Source organism: Acomys minous (genome assembly GCF_964271855.1).
Source record: "Acomys minous genome assembly, chromosome: 13".
In the NCBI taxonomy this organism is placed as follows: Eukaryota; Metazoa; Chordata; class Mammalia; order Rodentia; family Muridae; genus Acomys; species Acomys minous.
Window position 1 is genome coordinate 89,065,266 of NC_140495.1, and position 26,882 is coordinate 89,092,147.

Sequence of the window (26,882 nt, forward strand, 5' to 3'; positions counted from 1 at the left end):
CCCTGCCAGTCCTGGCCTCAGAGACTGAGAGCTGAGAGGTGGTTTAGCTGGAACTACCTCAGTGCTGTATACAGGCCAGAGAAGTGACTGGATAGGGCCACCATATTGGCAGAAACTGGTCCTGCACATCGTAGCACAGCCAGGCGGGGTGTGGCTCCCTGGCAGGCCAAGGAACCTATCCTCCCTGGGACACATTTTACAGAGGCCCTCTGATAGGCTTTAGCCTGGCTGCCCACCCAGGGCCTGGCCCAGCACCCTCAACCTCCATGGCTATGGAGAGAGGTAGTCAGAGGCAAGCAGAAATTACTTCCCATGGTTGGACATAGACTGGCCACGAGCCACACCCACAGGCCAGGAAGAACAGAGCATCCGCTTTGCTTGCTTCTCGCCTCTAAGCCAAGTTCAAGGCCGCCTTTGCCAAGTCTCCTAGGTTAGGGTTTGACATCATCACCTCATGGCCTGAGATAGCCAGCGGGTGTGTACCAGAAAAACAAGCAAAGGTCAGGATGCTGGCCAAGGGGAGACAGAACAGAGGGGAGGGGCCAGGGGGAGAGCGCTGGGGCTGGAGGGGTGAGCCGCTGCTCCCAGAACAACCGCTGTGTGCCAGGCTTCATTTACCACCTCCCAACCACCTCAGAGAACTAGTCCCATCTCATAAGCAAGAAAACAAGATTCTCTTTCGCTTTGTCCTTGTTTCTTCTTTATGTGTGTGTGTGTGTGTGTGTGTGTGTGTGTACGCATACAAGAATGTATATGCAAGTGTGTGTGTGTGTATGTGTGTGCATACAAGTATGTGTGTCCCATGTACAAGTGTGCATGTCCATGCCAGAGGAAGACATTAGGTATTCTGCTCTCTCACTCTCCACTTTATTCCTTTGAGGCAGGGTCTCTTACTGAACGTAAAGCTAGGCTCAACAGCCAGCAAAGCACAGTTGACCCTCCTTTCTCCAATTTCCATAGCACTGAGGTTAAAGGCCATGTTCAGATTTTTATGTGGGTACCAGGGATTTGAACCCAGGTCTTCACGCTTGCTGCCGTGACTAGTTTTTAATGTCACTCTGATACATGCTATGGTCATTTGGGAAGAGAGAAACCTCAACTGAGATTGGCCTGTAAGCAAACCTATGGGGAACATTTTCTTAAATATTGATTGATATGGGAGAGTCCAGCCCTCTGGATGATGCCACCCCTGGGCAAGTGGTCCTAGGGTATATAAACAGGCTGAGCAAGCAATGGGGAACAAGCCATTAACAGTGTAAGAACCCTGCTTCAGTTCCTGCCTCCTCTGATGGACTGTGATGTAACAGTGTAAGCTGAAATAAACCCTTCCCTCTGCGAGTCAGTTTTGGTCAGTGCCTGCAGAGTGTATATAGTGGGAGTGCGCATTACAAACTGAGATCGATCTCCATGACTCTGTGGCCCCTATTTACACTCAGGGTTGTCCAGACAGTTTCCAGGTGACAGTCAGTGGGCTCCCCATAGCCCAGTACAAAATAAGAGAGCTCAGAAGGCAAAGCCAACCATTCTCCTGCCGCCCATGGCATGAGCTAGGCAACAGGAAACAGACAGAGTCTGAACTCCTCCTGGGCCAAGGCTGCAGGTGTCTTGTTCTGTCCCGGCAGCACACAGCACCACCTGGCTATGTCTCCTCAGGCTTCCTGTAGAACCACGGCTCCTAGGAGGGTAGGTTCACATCTTAGAGATCCTATTGCCCAGTGATTGACAATCCCACGACATGAGCCACACAGTGTGGAGGTGTGGCGGGCTAGTGGGGATGTGATGGGGAAAGCCACAGGAGCGCTATGCTCTGGAGCCCTGAGCACAGCAGCCTTCAGAGGGACAGACATGGAGAGAAAGCTACCTTCCGAGACAGGGAGGAGTGAAAAAAACGACCCCAGGGGAAGGGGACACTAAGCCAGGACTCTAAACCTCCAAGCTTTCTGGAACCTTCTCTCACACACCCCCGTTCCCAAAAACACATAGCCTGACTTCTAGATCATAGAAGACTTCTTAGCCTGCAAAAGGGAGTGGGGGCTGGGCTTCCCAGTCCAATGGACAGCAACATAGCCAGCTAAGTTGTAGCAAAGACCCCCTCCCCAGCACCCTGTAATCCTGTGGGTGTCAGGCACCCACAGCCCTGTGGTATGAGAACTCCAGTTTTTCAGACTCTGAGCCTGAGGCAGGGGAGCCTCACTTCAATTTGTGGCTGGCGGGGTAAACCAGGTCCCCAGGAGAATATGAGAGAGCTGTGGGCAGCCTTGCCTCAGGTTCCGCGCCAAAACCAGCCTCTCCTCGGCAAAGCTGGCGCAGTGTCACACACACAGAGCACAGTGTCTAGCAATCCGGATACTCTCTCTCCTGAGGGACCATCTTAAGGGAGCCACAGCATAGACTGTCCACCTCTGTCAGAGGGCTCAGGCTGGTTTCAGGCCATGAGATAGAGAGTAGGGACAGTGCCAAGAGGCAAGACCCTGGCGGCCATTTTGTGCTCATACAGAGGCAAAGATACCAACTGCCACTTAAGTGCTGGCCCAGCCCACAAGGGACCTCCCTGCATCACCTCTCTGCCTGAATCCTAGCAGCCCTGCTTGCCAGCCGGCTGGCTTGCTTGCTTGCTTTTTAAGAATTTCATGGATGTATACAATGAAATAAGACATCTATTCCCCATGTCCTTCCAATTCTCCTCATACACCTGAAACATCCCTTCCCAACTTTACGTCTCTCTCTCTCCCTCTCTCTCTCCTCTCTCTCTCTCTCTCTCTCTCTCTCTCTCTCTCTCTCTCTCTCTCTCTCTCTTTCTGTGCATGTGTGTGGGGCCGTCCCATGGAGCATGTGCCAGTGAACATATCACTGATAAAGAATGCTTCTCCATACAAACAGCCAAAACACTAAGAATGTAACATTTATATAATTCCTGATTGTGTCACGGTTCTTCTTGCTGCAGGTAGTTTATTATACATATGTGTAATAATATGTACATATATGTAAATATATGTAAAAAATATTTAATTAAAAAAGAATGCGTCTCCATTCCCCTATGACTATCCCTTGCCCACTCTTCCTCAGTGTGGAATGGGGCCTGAAGATCATCAGCCTGCCCTGTCTGGGTGGGGATTTCGCCTGGGTTCATTCTTGTGCAGGTCTTGTGCAGGCAACCACAACTGCAGTAGTTCATGTCTAGAAAACAGCATTTCATGGCACTCCTCCCCCATCCTCCATCTTACGTTTTCCTCCACCTCCCCTTCTGAGATGTGCCCTGCACCTTGGTCGTGGGGGTCACAGGATGTCCCGTCTCAGAGCTGAGCACGCAATGTCATCTTGCCAGTACGTGACCAGATATCATTTCCTCACTGACTGCGCACACTGCAAAAGGAGCCTCCTTGGCCAGTGTTGCGAACAGGCCCAGGTCTGTCATCACCAAGAGGTGTCATCAGCCCTGCTTTCTTTGGAATTACAGGCTGAACATCCTACATCTGAAAATGGGCTCTAACTTCCAATAATCATAATTTTCACGTGCCAGTGTAACATTTTAAGTGGAAAATTCCACACCTGGGCTTGTGATGGGTCACTGTAAAAAAAAAAAAATTCAGGTGCGCTAAAAATACCGTGTAAAATCACCTTCCGGCTGTGTGTCTTAGGTGAACATAAAACACGTGTGAGCTTCATGTTGAGACTTGAATCCTCTCCCCGAGATTGCAGCTGCTGATATGCAGACATTCTCCGAACCCCGAACACTTTGGTCCCAATCATTCCAGAGAAAAGACAGATGCTCCTAAGGTCTGCAGAGAAGCTGCCAGAGTGCTAGGGATACCCCAGGCACCCTGTAGCCGTCTTTTCCCACTACCAGCATCTGATACAGTATGGTCAAAGTTGTGAGGATAAGCCAACCTACACTGGTAGGCAATTATTAATTCAAGTCTGTGTCTGACTCTGGTTCCTCCAGTTTCTCTCTAACATACTATTTCGCTGGGAGAATCTCATCCAGGATACAATAATGCATCGGGTCACACGTCTGCCACAGCTTTTCAGTTCGTCCTGGCTTTTGGTGGACTTCCCAGGGACTTTAAGAGACTGTCCATCAATTTGGATGTTTTATATATGTGTGTATATGTATGTATACACACACACACACACAAATACATACCTACACATATAGTATGGAGAAGGAAGGGGCAGGGTTTCACTAGGTACCCCAGACTAGGTTTAAACACAGGATTCAGCCATATCAGTCTGTCTCCGTGGGGCTCAGCTTCACACACACACACACACACAGAGTTGTCAGGCCTGAACCCCAAATCTTGTTCCCTCAGTTAGAGCACACCTTGCCAAGGTGACATATTTCCTTATGTGCCACATGAGCAAGCCCTACCTCCAGGCACCAGCAAGGGGATGAATGGAGGATGCTGAGCCTTCCGACTTGTCCCCTGGCCTAAGCTCATGACCATGACCTTATATTTCAAAGGGCTGGTGTAGGCTGCCAGTGAGTGGTGTCCCCCGCCTGCCAATCAGCACACACTAAGGGATGTGGTGTCTCCAAGACTCCCCAGAGCCTAAGGACTGCCCTTTATAGCTCCCATGGGATCAAGCTGTTTGGCCCACCTCACTTGCAGGTTGTTTGTGCAGGGTGGCAGACCCACCCAGCCCAACAGAGTCCTTTTCATCAGTCCACAATGCTCAGCATTTATCCCCCACAACCTACTTATGAAACACAGCAGCCTTGATGTCCCAGGCAGGACCGCCTGCATATAAACAGAGGCACGAGGAGGCCTGGCAAGCCCGATGCTCAAGACTTCCTGCCTTCTCCTTTTGGAACCCACTGTGCAGTTCTGTGGTATGGGGGATAAAAGGGGACAAATGGCCAACTCCCGGAGCCTGGGCTTAGTCAATGGCATTTGTTAATTTAAAACCACCTTCTACTTTGGGAGGCCATTACATCATCCCCGAAACAGAATGTTGGGAATCTCCTCTGTGGTTGATAAAGAGGAATGCTATGTGCAAACGTGCTCATAGTAGGGACAAAAGTGGGGGCAGTAGTAATACCTTCACTCATCGCTAACAAGTGTTGTGTGCCTGGCAGGGCAGCATCTGTGCTGTGCTTTCTATGGGGGTGAGAGCTGTTTCCTTTCAGGGTGGGAAGGCTTAGAAAACATCTCTAACTGGGTGTGGCAATGGGAACAAATGCCTCAGAGCAGGGGCTTCGCCTGCCACTATGGACAACTGGAGGTTGGTTGGGGAGCTGCCTCGTGCACTGTAGGATACTCATGGGCCTCTCTGGCCTCTATTCACGATGCTAACAGCATCCCAACTCCTTTAGTCGTTATGACAAAGAGATACAGCAGGCACCTTCTCTTTGGTTCCTTTCTCTTCCCTCATCTCTCTCCCAAACCCCACTGTTTTTTTGTTTGTTTGTTTGCTTGCTTATTTTATTTTGTTTTTGCTAAAAGTTAAAAGAAACCCCATTTTACGGCAGTTGAGGGGTGTGTGTGTGTGTGTGTGTGTGTGTGTGTGTGTGTGTGTGTGTGTGTGTGTGTGAGCTTCCACTCCCATCCCCTGTACATTATTAGGCTGGGCATCCCAATCTTCCTTCTCCCCTCCCCACAGCTGCCTGACAAGTACTGTGCTGGCAGCAGAACAGAAAAAACAAACACACAAACAAACAAAAAAACTGAAAACTTAGGAATCAGACAGACCTTGGTTTAAAGCCTGACCCTGCCACTTAGTTGCTGTATAGATTCCAAGCAGGTGGCTTAGCTCCTCCAAGCCCTGGAGGTAATGGATGTGGCTGAGGGTAGGGGGCCAGCAAGCCAGCTGCAAAATGCTCAGACCGTTGCCTGCACAAGGCATGATCACCTGCCTTCGTCTTCTCTGAGCCCGGTTAGCATTATCTTTTGTGAGTCTCTGATTGCCCCAGGGGGCTGAGACATTTTTGGTGCAGCCAGACGGAAGCTCTGAGAATGAGAAATTGTCTCTGTTGACAGGACAGGCTCCCATCAGGTGCATGCTAAATTCCAAAACTAACTGCCCATGGTTTAGGGGCTCAAAGGGTTCCTTATAACTGAGATTTGAAGAAGCCCTAAGGAAAGGGACCAGGGAAATGGGTAAACTAAGGCACTGAGAAAGACAAAGCATTCAAAATCTACCATCAGGTGAGAAAAGAATGGAGAGGGAGCCCCTGCTCATTATCTGTAGCTGTGGGTCTTTCTAGCACAACTTAAGTGAATCCAGAATTGACCTGACAGCACGCTAGGCTTTGGTATGAAAGGCCTGGCACTCTCTGCTCAGCCTTGGTCACTCTGGGGCCAGGATCTCCTTGGATGATGGTGACTGGCCTGACTCCTCATCCCACCGCAGCCCCCACGCACTAGCACACTAAGAACATCCATCCTGGCAACCAGATATCCCCTATGATCACACCAGGCCAGCCTGGCTGAGATAAGGCCTCAGGCAGGCAGAGCTTTAAGGCAAAAGTAAAATGACACCTGTGTAACAGGGTCCATGAGGTCTCCCCAGGGGGGCGTCTGTGCTCCCAGCCTCCTGGCCAAATAAAAGCCTCACACAATGAAGAGGATGCACTGTGGGTCCCATGGGAGGGTGAGGCTGTCTGCTGCCCATCTGTCCACCTCCAGGGGCAGGAAGTCTGACTGAGTAGCATCTGTTTAGGGAAGTCACAGTCCCACACAGTCTACTTGCCTTGATGGTAGCAGCAGGAGTGTATGGCGACAATCCAAGTTCAATCCCTGAAACCAAGTCCCCATAAACTGTCCTCTGACCCCTAGTGGCACTCTGTAACACACACACACACACACACACACACACACACACACACACATAATTTTAAAAGAACCTATTTGAGCACACCTTTAATCCCAGCACTTGGGAGGCAGAGGCAGGTGGATCTCTGTGAGTTCAAGGCCAGCCTGGTCTACAGAGAGAGTTCCAGGACAGCCAGAGCTGTTACACAGAGAAACTTTGTCTCGAAAAACAAAAAAACAAAAAACAAAAAAACAAAAATAAAAAAAAAACCTATTTGACCTAACCAAAATTTCCCATTTAGGCCACTCCTTTGAGCAACTCATTCATCTGAGTTACTCAAAGTAACACCCTTACCCAACACCTGAGGATCTGGTAAACTATTTCCTCTTGCTAGCATGTGTCAGACACAAGACATAAGAAGGGAGAAGATATCCCCTGACACACACACACCTGGGTCACACCAATCACGGAACACTACCTGGCAAAAAGCCACCATTAGAGGCCAGGATTTGAATGGGCTCAGTGGCACTAAGACCCCACAGCACAAGAGGGCAGCAAGTTATAGCCTGTGCCCCGACACACACTGCTACACCCAGCGGTGTGCTCCTAGCTGGATCCGCAACTTATAGACTTCGGTTATCAGTCAATACTCCAAGGAGGGAGATATGCTCACATCCATGGCCAGCCTCCCTGCAGCTCTTCCTGGAATTACTTTATGTGCCCAAGCCACCTACTAGGCTAGAAGAAGTCACACAGAGGCCAGCCAGACTGGCAGCACTCATGCCTCCCCAGGCTCCGTTACAGTCTGCCACTCCCCCTCATGTTCTCTGAGGACCTCCAGGCCTGAGACATCAGCACTGGTAGCAGCCCACCGCCCCCCCACCCACCCAAGGCACTGGGACACTCACGATGTTCATTAGAGTGAGCACGTAGTTCTGCGTATGTTCCTTGCCGTGGAAGCGCACCACGGAGTCATCCACTGCCAGCAGCACCTCGATGCTGTAACTGCCAGGCTTGGCATGTCGCCGCTTCCTCTCTGTGTCACCCAGCTGGTCCCCCACCAGATCCAGCACGTTGGGAAGGTCACCAAGGCCAAAGGCTAAAACCGGGATAGAAAAAGTGGGAGGCTGTGACAAGTGTGGAATCAGTCTTTCTCTCTTTCTCTTTGTAGACAGTGTCTCCTGTGGTCCAGTGTGGTCTTGAACCTACCATGCAGCTGAGGATAACCTTGAACTTCGGATCCTCTTGCCTCCACTTCCTGAGCTCTGGGGTTACAGGCATGTGGCAGCACACCATTTCATGAGCTGTAGCTGAGTGAGCCCAGGGCTTCCTGACTGCTAGGGCGTCCTCTACTAACAGAGCCAGGTCCTAGGCCCCTCAGACTGCTTCTCAGAACACTCAGGAATCCACTCACCTAAAAGCCTACTAGAGTGGGTCCAGAGAAGGGGGTATAGAGGCCCCACAATTACACTCCTAGGAGCTAGCAACTGAGTAGACAAATGACAATTGGGTGATAGTGGTGAGGGAGCTGCGTGTGAACTTACAGTTTAGTTAGGCTGACAGAAATGGGGGGAGGTGTCAACGTACAGTATGAGGGCTCGTTGTCTAAAATACCTCAGACAGGCTTTTTTTTTTTTTTAATCCTGGAACTCACATTCACTGTGAGAGCTGAGCATCTCTGACGTAAAAACTCCTACCTGGAAATACTCCAAAATCCAAAACAGTGCACACTCACAGAAGCCCAGCACCTACGCTCAGACAGACCACTAAGAGGAAGGCAGGAGGAGTCCCAGGTGGGGAGGGTGAAAAGCAAGGGCTCTCTCCATGAGAGGGGAGCAACAGTCACCCCAGCATGTGAACAGCACTCGGAGATTCAACAACCCTGGAGCCCCATCCATTATGTCTACTAATGAGAGGCTCAGAAAGGTTACTTAACTCCCCCTAGGTCACACAGCAAATTAGTGGCAAGAGCTCAGACTATAAACCCGAGTCTCCCTTTCCCTATTACCACATCCAGGCTGGGACCACCCAAATTTCCCCCTCAGTATATGAGAAAAGGGGAATCTGTGTTAACTGGGGTGTCATGGTTACCTCAGTCATAATCTCGTCTACACGACCTTCCAGGCACAGGGACCCAGAGCTGAGAGGTATGGAGGAGCCCACCCAGGAAGCCCCAAGTGAATGGAAAATGTACAGCTCCTCCAAACCATCAGCAACCTCCAATTCCTGAGACCTAGAGTGACCCATGGATTCCATTCCCAGACCACACCCAAAGCCAGCTGCATCCTCAGAAAACTGCACGCACGTGTTCAGACCAGCACCATCATCACATCAGCCCCAAAGGTATGTGCAGAGGAGTGTGTAGGCAAAAAGGGGAAAGTGACTGTGTGGTGAAAAATGGGTGCTGTGCTGAGACCACTGCATCGAGAAGCCTTGAACGCTAAAGGGAAGACGCCAAACAGGCCTTGAACTGTATGCCTGTATTCATAGGGACCCACCCTCATCAAGGGGAGAACTAAGGATTTTTAAGAGGGTGACAAGAATTGTTTTTGGAATAAACAAAGGTCTTGGGTTTTACACACGTTGTGAAGACAACATAAAACCACACAATTATGTACTTTAAAGTGGTACATTTGGGGACTGGGGAGATGGCTCAATGGGCCAAGGGCTTCCACACCAGCAATGTGGTCCAAAGTTGGATCCCTGGCTCCTAGGCAAATGCCCAGGAAGCATGGCTTCCTGCCTGTAGTCCCAACATGCAGGACACAGAGACAGGTTCTCAGAGTAAGCTAGCTAGCTAGACTACCCAAACCCTTGTACTCCAGATGCAAGTGAGAGAGCCTGCCTTGGGATATAAGGCAAAGAACACTTGGAGACGACAGTCACACACACACAGTCCCACAAGTACACGTTCACATGCACATAAGCAGCAGCATGCACATGAACACACATGTATATACCACACACACACACACACACACACACACACACACACACACACATGCTCATGGCTGAGGCCCAAAGCTCTGGCTTACATCCAGTTGCTTCCTCAGGAAGGATGTGGGAGGAAGGAAGGATGCACAGGGCAAGCCATGGATAAAGAAGAGGGCAGTGATGGGTATTTTAATGTGCAAGAATGTGTGAATGTATAGGTGTGAGTATGGGGGGATAGGGGTGCATGGGTACCCTTTTATATGTATGTATATAGTAACAGTATGTAGGTGCACAGGTATGTGAGTATTATACACATACGTTCTTCGAGAGGTCACAGCCAAGGCCACATCCGGAGGCCCGAGAGGACTTGTCCTCTCTACCCCAAGTTCATGGGTGAACACTGTGCCCTTACACAGGGAAGCTTGGAGGCAGTCTGCCCCTCCAGAGGCAGCTTGAGGGACAAGCCAATCTGGTGGAGCCCCTCAAGTTACTCAACTGACTTTCCTCCATAGCAGATGGATCCCTACGCATCCACACAAAGACAAGAGTCCAGGTGGGTGACACTAAGGTGATAAAGCCTTTGGGTGGGATCTCCCCATTAGGAACCCCAGCCTATGTAGAGGATGGAACAATGGGGAGCAGTGCTGACTCTGAAGGACCAGGAGAGGAACACCCACACAGAATGGGGCCAAGTAGATATGGGGGCGGGGGGGTGCGGTCTGAAGCTGGGAAGCTCCTCTGCAAAGTTCAGAGATAGTTCCCCAGAAGCCAGGAAGTCCTCTACCATCCTTGTCATTGAGAGGACAGACCTTGGGTGGCCAGGCCCTGACCATTAGCTGGTACACAGGAATTTCCCCCAAGTGCATTGAGATACAGAAGACTGGACACAGTTCCTGGGCTGATACCTCAACTCTGCCATCTGTGTGGCTGCTAAGGAGGTCAGGGCCAGGCTAGTGGACAGAAGCTAGGCTCCCTCAAGCCTCTCTTCAAAGATAGATTTATAGCCTTTTGATCCAGACTGCCTCACCCCCCCGACCCCAAGACCAAGTAAAACTTAATGTTCTCCTTAGAGAGTACTGTGCCCCTCCCCCACTTCCCTCACACTAGGTAGAGCTTCCATCCAGCCCTCGTGACATACAGAGAGCAGGTGGAGCGTCATAGAAGTCACTGCATATGAAACAACTGGTCTCCCGGCCTTACCCCACAGGACCCTGGCATGAGGGTGTGGCCACTTGAGACCAGATTCCAACCAGTCCTCATCATGGCTTCTCCATCAAAGCAACTCCTTGACAAAGACTCATTCAAAGTTGGCCACAGGGCCAGGACCAGCACCTGTCACATACCCCACCTATATCCTTATCTCAGCAATGGTGCCCAAGTACTGTTTACCAGGGAGCGGGGTTTGCACCTGTTTTTAGGGGGGGGGTGTGTCCTACCTCAGCATGCTGATGGCTACTCCAAGAAATACAGTGAGACCATCATTCATCAAGGGCCTGCTGTTTGCCTGGCTTTGTGAAGACTTTAATATGCACTCACCAATATGTACAACAAACAGCCTCAGAGAGTAGCATCCACCGTCTCCACCTCACTCATTAGGGGATGGTAAAGCACTTGCCTGGGATCACGGAGCAAGATGGTGCACTGGACACACAGCTCTCCGCCCTGCTCTGCCACCAGGCATGGCTAGCAAGGGTCTTAAGAACCTTCTGGTGGCTCCCACATAGTGGTTTAATTTTTTAGGGGGAAGGAACCAATGGCCATTTGACCTTCTGCTTCAGCTTAGCCTCAGAGATGCTGGAATCCCAAGGACCTGTGTGTTCAAGACCCAAGTGGCTTTCTCTAGCTTCTGGTTCTGGCCAGTTCTATCAGTCCTTTCAATCTACTGGGCTTTCTCTCTTGGCCTGGCCCAGGCCCGTTTCACAAATGAGAAGACAGGTACCAAGAGCTTAAACCAGAAGTTATCCCAGAGACAGGGACAAAGGTCACTCCTGGGACCCCTGCCTACAGCCTACCTTCATTATGAAGGTCTCCATGAGGCTCTCTCCACTCCCTCTGGACAGCTTCCCGGCGGTAAACCACGTGTGTCCTCCCGCCAGCCTCCTTCTCCTGCTGCCCTCGCTCCAGAGGTTCAATGAAGTAGTCAGAGCTGTCTGTGCGGATGAGGCCAGCCTGTGGGGCCCAGGGAGAGCAGGAATGGGGGGTGGGGTGGGGAGGGTAGAGAAGAGGTGAGAATGCAGGACACAAAACAGGTGTGGGTTCTTCCACCAGGGCCTGGGAAACCCTGGGACTCCAGTAAATCCTATGACGAGGAAGTACAGTAAGGTAAGGAAGGGGGGGCAGTCCCCATTTTATGCATAGCAGACCTGCATTGCTAGTGCTAGTTATCTGAGGCTTCATTTGAACAAAGGGTTCTAATAGTTTGCAAGGTAAGCAACTGGGAGAGGCGAGGAAGCACACAGCCAGGCATAGCATTCTGACAGTATCCTACTCCCCCTAAAGGCAAGAGGGAAAACCCCAGAACAAAAGGGAAATCAGCCCTTGGATAGGTGTGGTCCCTGCTCCAGTACAAAAGGCTATTGTTTCGGACCTAAAGTCTGTGGTACAGCAGGAGGCTAATGGGCCCCTCGGGAACCTAGCCAGGATAGTGCACCAAGGGCGCACATTCCACTTTCACTCTCACATTCTGTGCACATCAATATATTCCTTATAAAAATAAAATCAAGAGCTGGCCTTGGAAATCAAAACACAAAATTCTAACCTTGGCCAAGCCCAGCAAATGTGTCATTTGCCACCAGGCAAGACCATAATCAAAGAGACCAATAAAACATATAAAGAGATATATAATGTTAATATTCATGTTTGCGTGCACACACACACACACACACACACACACACACACACACACACACACACACACACAATCTCTATAAAGTAGAAGGTCAGCCCACCAACCTTGTGCATGAAAAATAGCATATAACATTTAATGAATATTTGTTTAATCTATTCACTTATTCTAACGAGTATCTATTGGAAACCCTTCAGCATCCCAGACACTGGGAACCCAGCTGTGAACACAAAGCCTTACACATTCTTGTAAGCTGATGGCTTTTTTTTTTTTTTTTTTTTTTACACTGGGTTTCTTTGTGTAGCCCTGACTGTCCTGGACTCACTTTGTAGACCAGGCTGGCCTCGAACTCACAGTGATCCACCTGCCTCGGCCTCCCGAGTGCTGGGATTAAAGGTGTGAGCCACCACAGCCTGCTTAGAACTCCCCTTTCTTAAAGCAGCCACTGACACCAGTGAATTCCACCAGCTCCCCCAGCTCAGCCTGTTTAGAAGTTATGTCTCAGGGAAGTCCTTCCATGGCCCCAGTGCACTCGTCCCTACAGCATCCAGCCCTTTTCCTTTGTTAGTGAAGCAGAAAACCAGGATAGTCGGGACCAAGATGGCTGCCTTCACACCTCATTACAGACCAATCTGGGAAGCCAAGAAATGCTCCAGGGGGGAAGTGGTGGCCTTGTGATGGTGTGTGGCCTCCCTGGGCTCCATTTTTTCTAATAATATGATGGTCCATTGTTGTTAAAATGCTAGGGACTGGGCTCTCGGAAGGCAGAGGATAAAGCATTTATTACGTGCTGAAAACCTGCATTCAGATCCTCAGAACCCACATAAAAGCCAGACACAGTAGCACAGACTAGCCCCGCCCCCAGGGTCTCAGCTTTCCCTGGACAGGGAGATTGGAGACTGAGGAAGGAACACCTCAGCCAGCCTGGCCTAAGCACCATGAACAAAAGATCCTGTTTCAATCGAGGCAGTAGAAGAGAGTGGGAACCTGAGCTTGCTCTCTGATGGAACACACACCGTGGCACATGAATGCTTGCATGTACATGCTTGCAACACACACACACTCTCTCTCTCTCTCTCTCTCTCTCTCTCTCTCTCTCTCTCTCTCTCTCTCTCTCTCTACTATGCCAGCATTAGCATTCTTTCAAAAGACTCAGCACCAAAAGACACTTGCCCTAAGGAATAAGGTAAGTAAGGCATGGCCTGTGGCTCTGGGGAGGAGCCAAGGATGAGGAATGTCCTACTCTGTGCCCGGCACTAGGGCAGGTGTGGCCCTGAGGGATGGGTGTGCATCAGACACCTAGTTACAAGAGCTAAACACACAACCATGTTGGCCGCATGGAAATCTCAGCAGGAACAGGGACTAGAAGCAAGGCACTCAAATGCTTCCCAGCACCAGTTTTATTCTCTCCCATGTTGACTGCACATCTTGACACTGCCACGAGAAAACAATCCTCCCTCACAGGCCTATATGCAGTCCGAGGGAAAGCTGTGATGACCCAGCTGTCACAGAGGCACCCCAAGACTGGCAGTGCGTAGACCCCACAGCTCGGTGAAGGGGGATGAGTGCATGGGAGGAAGGGTTAGGGCAGTCAAGGAGAGCCACCCAAGATTGCCATGTCAGGTGGAAGGAGCCCTTGGGCAGCCAATGGAGGCATGGACTGTGCCCAAGGCCAGAGACTCACTGAGTATCGCAGGTAGAAGCCGAGCAGGGACAACAAAATAATGGTCAAACTCAAGGGCCTCTACCATTAGAGATCTGCAGAATCCCGGGGCACAGGAAAGGTGCAGGGTTGAAGAGACAGCTGGTGGCCTCAAGCACCGAGCTGGACCATTGAGAAGGCTCATCCCAACCCACCATCACTTCCTATGCTCCTTCCTATGCCCCTATGTCTGCTAGTGAGGGGCTGTTCCTGGGCCCTGGGACAAGCAAAGAAACCATCCCTATACAGATCTATCCAGGCCAAGGACCACACAACTGAACTTGCCCAGAGTCGGGGAGCCTGTGCCATCTCAGTCGCCATGCTTCTTGAAGCAGCCCAGCAAAAAAGAATCCCCTAAACCAGTCGGTCGAAGGCTCCACCCGCCGTTCTCACGCTCTGGTCCTCCCTGTCCACATCCTCTCTATTCTGGGACTTGTGTAAACCAACCACACAAAGCAGATCTTTCCAACGCTGACGCCTCCTGCCTCGTGGCTCAGTGATTCCACGTGGCTCACAAGCAGGGGACGAAGGTTTCAGAATGATCTAGATGCTGTCATTATTGTGCAGCCCAGGTTGAGACTTCCTTGACTTAATAACAAAAATCAGCTAGGGGACCTTTAACTTGTGCTTGGACGCCTCCAGTGACAGAACCCTTCCTCTTCTTGTGTTACAAGAGAGACCCTACAGGGGTGCTCCTAACATGTCAACCTGACACAGCCTAGAGTCACCCAGAAGGGAATCACAGCTCTGTGGTTGTCTTTATCAGAGCATGTCTGTGAGGGAGTGTCTTGATTGTTAATTACCATGGGAGGGCCCAGCCCACTGTGGGCAGCACCATTCCATAAGCTGGCAGTCCTAGGCTGTATAAGAAAGCTAGCTAAGCATGTGCCTGAGCAAGCCAGCAAATGGCATGTCTCCATTGTTTCTACCTTTGATTTCTTGCCTTGACTTCCCTCAGCGATGGACTGTGACCTGAAAGTGCAAGCCAAATAAAGCCCCTTTTCTAAGTTGTTTTTAATCAGTATTTTATCACAGCAGCGACAGAAAGGAAGCTAGAATATGTCTCTATGTTCTACCCTTTATAAACTGCCTTATTCCCTGTTATTATTAAAAATACTTCCTACAACTTATGTTGACTTATACCATTTCATCTTCATGGCCCTTTAATAAAGGCACTAAGGCTAGACTCATTTCATAAATGGGTTTTAGAGGCTCAGAAAGTAAAACAACTAGTTCAAGTCATCCAGTGAAGGTCAGCATTGAACAGATGCCCAGATCTGTGTGATCTGTAACTGATTCACCGTATAACCTTGGCTCATGTGGGCTGGCATCTGTCACTGGGGTCCTTACCTGAAATTATCTTGGCTTCTGTTGGAATCTGGTCTTGTAGACTAAGAATGCTCAATCTTAACTCTGGCCAACTGTTCCCATGGATACCAGCCCAACTCCCACCAGGAGTGTGAAAACAGAAGAGACCCAAGTACATGGCTTATAAAGGAACAGTGTCCTCCCACCCCCCAGATGACTCGCTATCTCTCAACCAGAAAGGACCCTCCCCCCACACTGACCTGCAGCTCTCCACCACCACGCACTCCTCAGGTCCTGTATAGTCAGCCTCTTGACCTTAGACCTTGGCCCCAGGGCTGAGTTGAGGAGTCTGTCTTCCATACCAATTTACTGAGTAGGGCAAAAGAGTTGAACCCAGCAATTGGGGGACATACCTTGTGACTGTGGGTCTCGCTGGTCCCCAGAGTTCAAGAGCAGAGCCAAACAATCCAAAGATTGTTCTTACCCATTTTGGGATGTGATAGACAGGCCTGGGCCAGATCTGGGCTCTCTCTGGGCCTCAGAGAGACATCTTCTGTCTTGAAGAGACAATAAGGAGGCAGGCCTGATCCCGGCCCCTAGCTCCGGCCATTCCTAACTTTCATGGAGACCTTTAGGGTATGACCCACCTGGGCAGCATAAGCCTTTCTCCTTCCCCACTAACTTTGCTCTTCTCCTCTATTCAAGGAGAGATTTGGCACACGTTCCCTTGAATCTCTGCCCTGGCCAGGAAGTCAGGCACCACGCGAGGCAGACAGACTGGCAAGCAGAGCCTCCTGGCTCCCTGCCTCCTCGCTAAATCACTCCGTCTCTCAATTTATGAGATGTTTATATTTCTGAAAAGTGGTAGCTAATTTTAAAGCACTAAAATCAAATCAAATTTCTGGAGAAGACATCAAGGAAAAGAGGAAAAATTATTTGTGGAAGGCTGGAAAATCAATGTCAGCCCTATCTATTTCCACCCATTGCTTATTCTTTCACAAACACTACATAAGTAGGAAACATACACTAAAAAGGTTCCTCACGCAATAAAAACAAAACAAAGAATGAATCCTTGTATACAGCTAACAGAGCCAGATATCATGTGGGCCCTCAGCCAGTCGCTCAGGATAGAAATTCTCAGGGGAAGATCTGGCCACCTCGTCTTGCACTAACCTCCCTTTCATGTGGCTATCTCCAAGTGTCTTTCCTGGGAGGCATATGACTAGTGAGGGCAGGGGTTCTATTTGGATTTTTCCAATGTGCCTTGTGGTGACATCACGTCAGTGGCAAAAGCAACAACTTTTTCTCTGTCTACATCTTGCAGCCTCCAGGCCATACTGAGGTTTTGCCCAGCTGCCCAGGTGGGCAGGAACTCCCAATTTCAGTGTGAAATCCCAGGGCATCTGAAGAAGAAATGGTCACATGGCAACCGGAGAAGGGAGTGGGGCTTAGAAATCACCTTGTAGCCTGCTGTGGACCTAACTGAGCAAGCTCAGTGCACTACTGCTAGTTTTCTCCCATTGGGATAAAGTCCCAGATATTTTGGTAAATAACTGAAGGCAAATCATTTTGAAATTTATATATAAGTGTGCTTTTGTAGGTAGAATATGTTTGCTCTAAAGCTGCAGGTATGTGCGTTGAAACAGAGGTAAAGGGGCACTGAGACAACACAAAAATCTTCAGGGAGGCCACAGGAAGACACGGTAAATGTGTTCTCAAACAGAATGGAAATCCAAGCTCAGAAATGGTCCACGCTCTCTCTCTGTGCCCTATCAGGTGCAGAGACTACAAAGAAGGACACAGCTGGATGGTCACAAGAATCCTGGCTTGGAGACATGACTGCAGGCCATCTGGGAAGGAGGGAATCTTGGGGGCCATCGCTTCCCAGAAGGAAAGCCTTTCAGAACTCTGGCACAAACAGCATACAGGTGACTGACTTTGTTCCTGGTTTCAGAGGTTTCAGGCTGCCTTGGTGGGAGCCGGACCTGAGCTGCTCACATCATAACAGCAGGGGGCCTGGGCTAGCACTAGTGAGTGAGCCTCCTTCTTTTACTTGCTCCAGGCCTATAGGGTGATGCTGCCCACATTCAGGGTGAATCTTCTCCCCTCTCTAGGAACACCCTCAGAGGTATCCAGAAATGTGCTCCACTAATGCACTAGGTCGAACCATCGCATGGTCATTTAAAGAGGAGAGCTCCAAGGAGCCAGCTGTGGAGTAGACCAGGTGTTCTCTTTTCTCCTTCATGCCCAGCCTATTCGGGGCGTTTCTAGAAGGAAGAGAAACAAAACAGGCCACCTCGTAGACAACCTCCCAAGGTCGATAGCACCCTTGAATCTGAATTTTTCTCTAAACTCTGTCCCAAGGGTTTTAGTGGCAAAGACACCCCTTGGCCAGCTGGTTGTGTCAGGTTCAAAGCTTCCAGTAAGTTTCACTCTAAAGGAAAAAGAGCCCCAGCTGGAGGATGCATGAGGATTAAACATTGCTTCCACTAGGTCCCTGAAGGGATGGCTGGATGGTTCTCACTGCAGCACGCTGACGTGCCATGCCATTCCCCGCACTGGTACCTCTATCTCTCCCTACACTACAAGGCTACCATAACCTCCCAAGTCTTCTGCAACCTAGACCACTGAACACTGCTCCTCATTCCAGGCTTTGATTACTCCTAACCATCTTGGCCCTCCTGGTCTACATGAGTGTTAATTCTCCTACAAATAGCTATACTTGTCTTCCTTCTTTATTTCCATCCTGCTTTCCTAGGGCCACTGCCCCGTCCCAACCTAGCCATCCACCAACTCCAGGGCTGCACACTGGTAAGAGAAGACACATGCAGGCGCTCATTGCCTTCACCTAAAACCAACAGACACTCCTGTCTTGTGTGCATGCCACTGGGGTCTCCGCAACACCGTCCCCAGGTACTTTCATCTGAAACCGGCAGCTACACGTCTGATATTTATGTAATGATAGAGGTTCCCTAGTACGTATCTTTCCAGGTGTTCCAAATGGCCAGACTTCCAAAAGAGCCCCAGATATAAACTCCCAGGGCTCCGTCCATGTTGGTGGGAACAGCCTTCCCACCATAGGCCCTCCTCCCTGTTCCTTCCTTCTCTCCTCTTCTGGGACTGGCTGTTGTCCTCCATCATGTGCTCAAGGTCACACCTCTCTTACCTCTTCAGGGACTCAGCTCCTGTAGCCAAGGCATCGTCTCTGACATCATCACACACTCCTCTGCTAGACCAATGCCCTCAACATTCATGCCCGTCCAAGCATCTCCTCTCCCTCCCCGGCTGTTGCTCTAATCTCAGTGGAAAGGGCTGTCTATACTCGCTGCCTCACATCCCAGCGTCTCCCTCTTCCCTTCTACCCACCATGAATTGGCTTCTAGAGCCACAGCTTCCTAAAAGGTCCTCACCTGTGACTACTCTGTGGCCAAAGCTGGCTACCACTTCCCGGCCCTGTTCTGGTTCCCCCTCATCACATGCTCTCCGAGGCTTATCTCCAATCCTGGCTTAAAAGACCTCATGCTGGCAGACAGTCTCTGATTGCATCAGCATCCGTCCCTTCTCAGAACTCCTTATACACATATGTATTCCTTTTATGTTCACCCAGCAACCCCCCTTGGTCCTCCTTGATAGAGACGGGGATCTCCACGAGGCAGGCAAACTTCAGAGAACTCTAGACTTGTGGCCAGACCCATTCTTCTTCCCTTCTCTTGCCCATCTCGAAAAGAAAATAATAATAATAATAACAATAATAATAATAATAATAATAATAACAACAACAACAACAACAATAACAACAACAACAGTTGTAGGCCAGGAGTCAAGACCTGCAAGATTTGGTAACGTAACCCTGCAGTCAGTTCAACTTCACGGAGCACCCAAGGGTCCTACAGGGCCCAGATCCTGAAGGGTCATGCTGGCTATTGTCTCTGAGCCATGACATGAGAAAAGTGTCATCCACTAGCCAAGGGAAAGGTTCCTGTTGAGGCTCTACTACGCACACGCATGAGGGGGAGCGGGGGTGGGGGGGCTGGGGGGTGGGGAGAAAAAGACAAGCCTCTGCTGGTCTTAACCACCTTATAATAGCTGAATGATATAACTTTTATAACGTGATAATTAAGACAAACAGCCCAATTTGAAAATAGGCAAAAGATCTGAGTAGCCATTTCTCCAAGGAATATATTTAAATGGCCAACGAAAAAGGTGCCCAGTGTCATTAGTCATCAGGGGAACTCAAATCCAAACCACAGCGAAACTCCACTTCACACCCCCTAGGTTGGCTAGAACCAAAAGTAAGATAATAACAAGTGTTGGCAAGAACGAGGAGAAATTGGAGCCCTTACACACTGCTGGTGGGAATGTGAAATGCACAGCCACTTGAAAGCAACCTGGCAGCTCCTTACACAACTGAACAGTGTTAATACAAGATCCAGAAAGACCATTCCTAGGTACAGACCCAAGACAAACAAAAATATGTCCACACAAAAACTTGTCCGTGGACTGTCGCCCTCATTGTCAACTTGATGGGATTCAGAACTACCTAGGTAGGAGACACGCACACCGCTTGTCTTTTCTGGGAAGGCATTTACTGACAGGCTTCAGTGAGGAAGGGAGACACAGCCTGAATGTGAGCAGCGTCATCCTGTGACCCTAATAAAAAAGAGAAGAGGGAAAAAAGCAAGCTGAGAAGCAGCATTCACTTCTCCTGCTGCCTCACACTGCTGCCATGCCTTCCCACCATGATGGGCCATACCTCTTCTTAAACGCTGGAGCCCCAAATCAATCCATCCTTCCTTCCTTCCTTCCTTCCTTAAGTTGCTCCTGTCAGGCATTTTGTCATAGCAACCAGAAAAATCACTGAACACCGGTGCTTACAGAAGCATCGTTCATAGCAATCAAAACACGGCAAGTAGCCCAGATGCCTGTCAACAGAATGGCACATCCACACAGTGGAGCATTGCCTATCCATAAACATGAATGAACTACCAATGCATGTCCCGGAGAAGATGAGCCTGAGAACACTGCGCCAAGTGAAAGAAGCCAGATACAAAAGGTGCCGAGCGCCACGGGAGCCTTTACAAAGGGGAAGAGGGACGTGTGCAGAGAAAGCAGATGAGTAGCTGCAGGGCTGGCATAAGGACAACAGGTAAGGGACGCCCATTTCTCTAGGAACTGATGAAACCCTCACGTTGACTGTAGAGACAGTTGCAGAGCCCTGCGATGATCCACTGAAAGCCAGGTGTGGTGGTGCACACCTCCAAACCCAGCACTCAGTAGGCAGAGGCAAGCAAACCTCTGAGTTCAAGGCCAGCCTGGTCTACAGAGGGAGTTCCAGGATAGTCAGGACTACACAGAGAAACCCTGTTTGGGGAGGGGAAAAAACACCAAACTTAAAAAAAAAAAAGGAAAAAAGGGAGTTGGGGAGAAGAAAAGAAAATCCAATGAACTGTGTGCTTTAACGAGAGAACTACGTGGTATACAAAACACCATGTCTCAGCAAGGCAGACACGGGGAGACACACTCACAGCACCCAAGCTGCCTGTTTCCTCAGAAGTGTGAGTCAGTGTGGCTCAGATGAAAGCCCGGGGACGCTGGAAACCTAAACCTGATGTGAGGCCCCAGTGAGAACTGCTGGAGGCAACGGCAGCCAAGGCCTCGGCCTGAGCCCAGGAAAGTCTGCAGGCTGATTCAGACTGAGCGCCAGCCTTGAGGACAAGCAGGAGCACGGGGCCTAACAGGCCAGACTTGCCCGAGATTGGTGGGTACAATCTCCTATGCCCCCACCTAACAGCATGATCACCCGCCAGGATGGGGCAAAGGCTGCAAGAGAAAACAGGAATCCAGAGTCTCCATCAGCTGGGTCATGACCTCTGCAGGCTCTAAGAGGGTCTGAACCTAGCCAATCTGCAGCAATATTGTTGGGGGGGGGGGGGTGTGTGGATACAGAGACCTTAAATTCACTAAGTGCCTGATTCAAATCCTGGCTTTGCTGCTCATTCAGGTTAGCTTCGGTAAGGCGACATTCTTGTTGTAAAGAGGTAATACACATGAGACATTCGGACATCATTTCTGTCTTCCAGTGACAGGCATGTGGCATCTATGTGGTTTCATTAACACCACTCAAACTGTGTTTTAGAGCAGTGGTTCCCAACCTTCCTAATGCTGCAACCCTTTAATACAGTGTCTCATGTTGCAGTGACCCCCCCCACTCATAAAATTATTTTCATTGCTATTTCGTAACTGTAATTTTGCTGCTGTTATGAATTGTAACGTAAATATCTCCTGTGCGGATGGTCTTAGGTGACGTGCACAAAAGGGTCATTCGACTCCACCAAAGAGATCAAAACCCACAGGCTGAGAAGCGCTGTTTGAGAGCTTCTGGGGCTCAGAAAGGGGATGTTGGACCCAGAAGTGGGAGCACAATTCTTGAATCCTCAGAAAGATTTGTCCCTGGCTCCTGGCTCTGCCACAACCTGGCTTTTATCTGCCCAGATCCTCTGCCCATAAATGGAAAGACATTCCCAAGAAGAGGGGGAAAAATATTCCGCTGGGTAGGAAAAGTCCCTACCAAGAATAGGAGACTGGCAGAGGGTGGCTTGAACCAGGTGTGATTTCTTTCTCTTTAAAATGCTGTTTTTTCTGACTTTTCTATGGTTTCCTTATTTCAGAAGACAATCCTGTTCTGCACAGAATTCTACAAGCCCCCTCCCCTAAAGCAATTTGTGAAAGGAAACTGTGTTCATCTGCTTTTCATGGCTGTGACAAAAACGTCTGAGAAAAATCAAGTGAAAAAGAAGAAAGTTAGGGATGGAAAGATGGCTCAGTGGTTAAGAGTACTGTTTGCTCTTCCAGCGGTTCTGAGTTCAATTCCCAGCAACCACATGGTGGCCCATAACCATCTATAATGGGATCTGATGCCCTCTTCTGGCGTGCAGATAGAGCAGTCATATACATTAAATAAATCTTTTTTTTTTTCTAAAGAAGAAGAAGAAGAAGAAGAAGAAGAAGAAGAAGAAGAAGAAGAAGAAGAAGAAGAAGAAGAAGAAAGGTATATTTGGCTCACAGTTTCTGTTCTTTTTCTTTTTTAAAGCATGCCTTGCTTTTTAAAAAAAGATTTATTTATTATTTATACAGTATTCTGCCCACATGTGAGCCTGCCTCCCACAAGAAGGTACTGATCTCATTACAGATGGTCGTGAGCCCCCATGTGGTTGCTGGGAATTAAACTCGGCAACTTTTGGAAGAGCAGACAGTGCTCTTAACCTCTGAGCCATCTCTCTAGCCCTGGCTCACAGTTTCAATCTACAGTGGTTTGGCACTACTATTTTGAATCTGTGGTGGCACAGGGCAGCATGCCAGAGAACATATGGTGCAACAAAGCTGCTTATCTCATAGCGGCCAGGAAGCAAAGACCGAGGGGGAAGGACTAGGGGTCCCCATATGTCCTTCAAGGGCTTGCCTTCAGTGACCTAACTTCTGTTAGTCCCCACCTCCCAAAAGGAGCCTCTACCTCCCAGTAGTGGTACACGTTGCTTTTGGTGGAACATTCCAGATTCTGACCATAACACCAATACAATGAACCCTCCCATCTCTGCCATGCAACTTTCCTGCCAAGTGGTGACGAGGCTCCACAGAGAAGTGACACATCCCAGACCCTACCCTGGCTAAGTGGCACAGGTCCTCTCCAAGCCTCGATTTTCACATCTGAAGCCAAAGGGTTAGGAAGATAAGACGAAATAGGGACAGGAGAATGTCTCCAAGGGGTCTGACCCTCAGCAGGGTGGGGTCTTCTATTTTCTTTCCTTCCCTGGCCTGACCCTATGACCTGACCCCTGCTTCTCTGTCAAATACATGGCTGTGACAATTGTCCTCACTCTTGGATGCTTATTTTAATCATGCAAGGAATTTGCAGACCTATTGCCACCCAAGACCCATGACATCACACTTCAGAGCTACCTGGGTGATTGCCACACACAGTTAGGGCCAAGAACCACACACCCAAACCAAAGCATCTAGTCCATGGAACGGTACTCAAAGGGATGAATAAGGGCTTTTTCACAAGACGGGCAGTCAACATGGGGGTAGGCAGAGCAAATGCAAAAAATGGACAGGAAACAGAAACCCCAACGGGCCATCTGTGCATTCCCTGAACGGGGTTGAGCCCAGCCAGGCTGGTTCTGTACGCCTCTGACATTGGAAACATCCTCACCCCGGCAGGGAGCGACCAAGGACTCTTAAGATCACTCTATCTGTGCCTCATGCCACGGCAGGATCTCACCACCTGATGCAAAAACAACTCTCTGGGTGAAAAATAACTAGCCAAAACTGCCCTCAAAGACAGTGAGGTCTAGGCTGAGGGGGCTGTGAGCTTCAGGCAGCCAATGGCAAGTCAGGGATGTCAGTGGCCACCCAAGGGGAGAGAGTCTCCAGTGCAGATAGGATATGTCCCTTTGTGGTTTTGGATGGTGAGGAGGAGGATGGCATTGGTGATGATAATTAACTGCCCTCTATTGCCAACCAGAACTCAGTTGTTCAGACCATTAACAGATTAGAAAGTACGCTTAAAGGAGGGTCACCGGTTCATTCCCACCCACCGCATCTCCAGAGAGAGGGGTCCTGATGTAGGTGGCGGAGCACGGCCTCCCCTTCTGAGCCCCTCCTCCCTCTGCAAACCATGCCCTGGAGGCCTTTCAGCCTCAGAACATTTCTCCCTGGGGCTGAAGCCACTGTGTTTCCATTTCCCTATGCCCAAAAGCCACATGGCTTCAAGCCCCTCTATCACCACCACAGCCCACCATGATCGGGCTGGGAGCTCTGCCTGGCCCCTTGCTTGGCTCCCAGTCCTGGCAGTGACTGCAGCTTCAGGACGAGGAGACAGAAAGCAGCCCTTGAGTGCCAGAAGGCGGCATGGCTGCCAAGCCTTGAACTGAGGACTAGCTCTGCATAGAGGCCTTGCAGTCTGCACCCTGTGGCTCAGATGCCAACCAGAACACTTGGGGCAGCCCCAGGAAAAGGGCATGGGTAGCCCCCTCAGCAGGGGAGAGCCAGCCAAGAGAGGGCCCAAAAGGTCCTGCCTGCCTTGGCTGAAAGCCACATCTCTCCTACATTAGATTATAAGTGTATGTCTGTCTCAGACTCTCATACAGGGTCAGTCTGTAGCAAGTGACAGATTAACTCTGTGACAGCAGAGGAGATGGTCCCTGTACAAGGCAAGGAAGTACATGGGAGTAGGAGGTAGGGTACACCAGACACCCAACTCTCATGCCAACAAGCTCCAGCCCCGGTGGCCCTAACAACACACTGACCGTCTGGGAACCACCAGTTCCCTCTTCACAGGGTGCAAGAGCAGACAAAATACAAATAAATCTTCCTTGGGAACCGCACCACTAGAATGCTCTATATTGCCAGAATTCTGACACCTCACCAATGTGTCTGTCAGTTAACCAGCTGCACAAATTTCCATCCTGCAACCACAAGGCATCTTCACCTGCAGCATCATTCATTCATTGAAACGCTCACTCATCCATCCATCCATCCATCCATCCATCCATTAGTTAGTTCACTTGGTTGGTCATTTATCAAAGAGGCCCCATTCTAGATACTCACAATACAACAACAACAACAACAACAACAACAACAACAACAACAACAACAACAAATAGGTCTTTCTGGCCTGAGGAGGTGGCTCAGTAGGTAAAAGCACCTGCTGTGCACACATGAGAATTCAGCTTCAGATCCGTGTACAGCTGGGAGTGGCTGGAAGTGGAGAGACAGAGACAGAAGATCGCTAGCCAGCCTAAGTGAAAAATAACAAGCTCTGGGTTCGTTTGAGAGGCTGTGTCTCGAGCAAACGATAGGGGACACACTCGAGCACCCTCACACACAAACTCATCTTCACTGGGGTGGAGACAGACACATCTATAGAACTAGAGCATCCCAGAAATAAAATAAAATAAAAAGGCAAGTGTAAAGGCACTTAAGAGACTAGACGTTTATTTGTGGCACTGCAAATTGAACCTGGGGCCTTGTGGGTACTAGGTAAGCGCTCTACCACTGAGCTACATCACTCGCCCTCTTTTGGTTTGTTTAAGTTTTGGGGACAGGATCTCACTTAGTAGTAACCTGGGCTGGCCTTGAAGCCAGACAAATGAGCCCCCCACTCCCCCTTGCCCGTTAAGTAAGACGGGGTCCCTCACACCTTTAATCATAGCACTTATGAGGCAGAGTCCAAGGCCAGCCTGGTTTACAGAGCAAGCTCTATGACAGAGAGAATTACACAGAGAAACCTGAAGGGGAATGGGGGAGTGTGTCCGTCTGTCTCATACGATAGGGCAGGTAGCCTGAAACTGACTATACAGCCCAGGCTGGCCTCAAACTTGTAGCAATCCTCCTGGCTGAGCCTCCCAAGTCGCTGAGATTATAGGCATGTCCTGCCAAGCCCACTGGAATTGGAACGTGGCCCTCATTGGGGGCTGGAGAGCTGCTGAGAGCTCTTGCAGAGGACCCAAGTTCAGTTTCCCAACACCCATATGGTGGTCCACATGTGTCTGTAACTCCAGTTCCAAGGGATCAGACACCCTCGTCAGGCCCGCATGACATACATGAAGACAAAGCACACACACACACACACACACACACACACACACACACACACACACACTCACTCACACACACACACACAAAATAAAAGATCTCCTTTCCCAAAAGAATGGCCAGGAGCAAGCAGCCACAGTAGGAGCTATGAGGACAAAGTAGCCCTGGGCAGTAGCCTTCAGGAAGCAGTGGGTGTCCTGAGTGATGTCCTTACCTGCAGACCCCTTTCTCAAGCCTACATCTCCTGCCACCATGTCACTGAAAGCTAAGCAGACCCTAAGGCTTCTCGTGTTCCATGACATGCAGTGAGAAGGTCACAGCAGCACGGGCCGAGATCTGAAAATGGTAGAAGAGTAGCCATGGGGACTCGAGACTGCGAAAGCAGACCATTTCACTGGAGCTAAAGCCATCATGACATGAGCCACTGATGTGCCTTTTTTCTTAGCTAGCATCCAAGTTTTTTTTTTTAAAAAAAACCATACTATACAGAGAAGGGCAAGTCCATCCCCATGGATCAAGAGCCTTACAAACACCTCATTTAGCACCCAGCCAAGCCCAGGAGTCCCCAGAATAGATCCATGACTTTCAGCATCCAGCATCCTGAAGCTGTTACCATGGCTACCATCTCACTGGCCACCACTGGCCTTGAGTCACCACTCATTTGAACTCTGTCCTTTTCCACTGAGGAGGAATCTCACAGGAGAGGCTGAGGGATTGTGGGAGGAGCCCTTGAAAGGACATCCACTT

General features: G+C 49.8%; 1 protein-coding gene across 1 annotated transcript in view; it reads right to left on the reverse strand.

The window, feature by feature from the left end:
* The window catches only part of ADAMTS14 (ADAM metallopeptidase with thrombospondin type 1 motif 14), a 78,070-nt gene that overhangs the window by 41,425 nt on the left and 9,763 nt on the right, over positions 1-26,882 (reverse strand). The window contains exons 3-4 of the mRNA XM_084752287.1: positions 11,700-11,856; positions 7,662-7,852 (exon numbers count right to left, since the gene is read on the reverse strand). Coding sequence (XP_084608413.1) covers positions 7,662-7,852; positions 11,700-11,856 — 348 coding nt within the window. The remainder of the gene's footprint in view (positions 1-7,661; positions 7,853-11,699; positions 11,857-26,882) is intronic.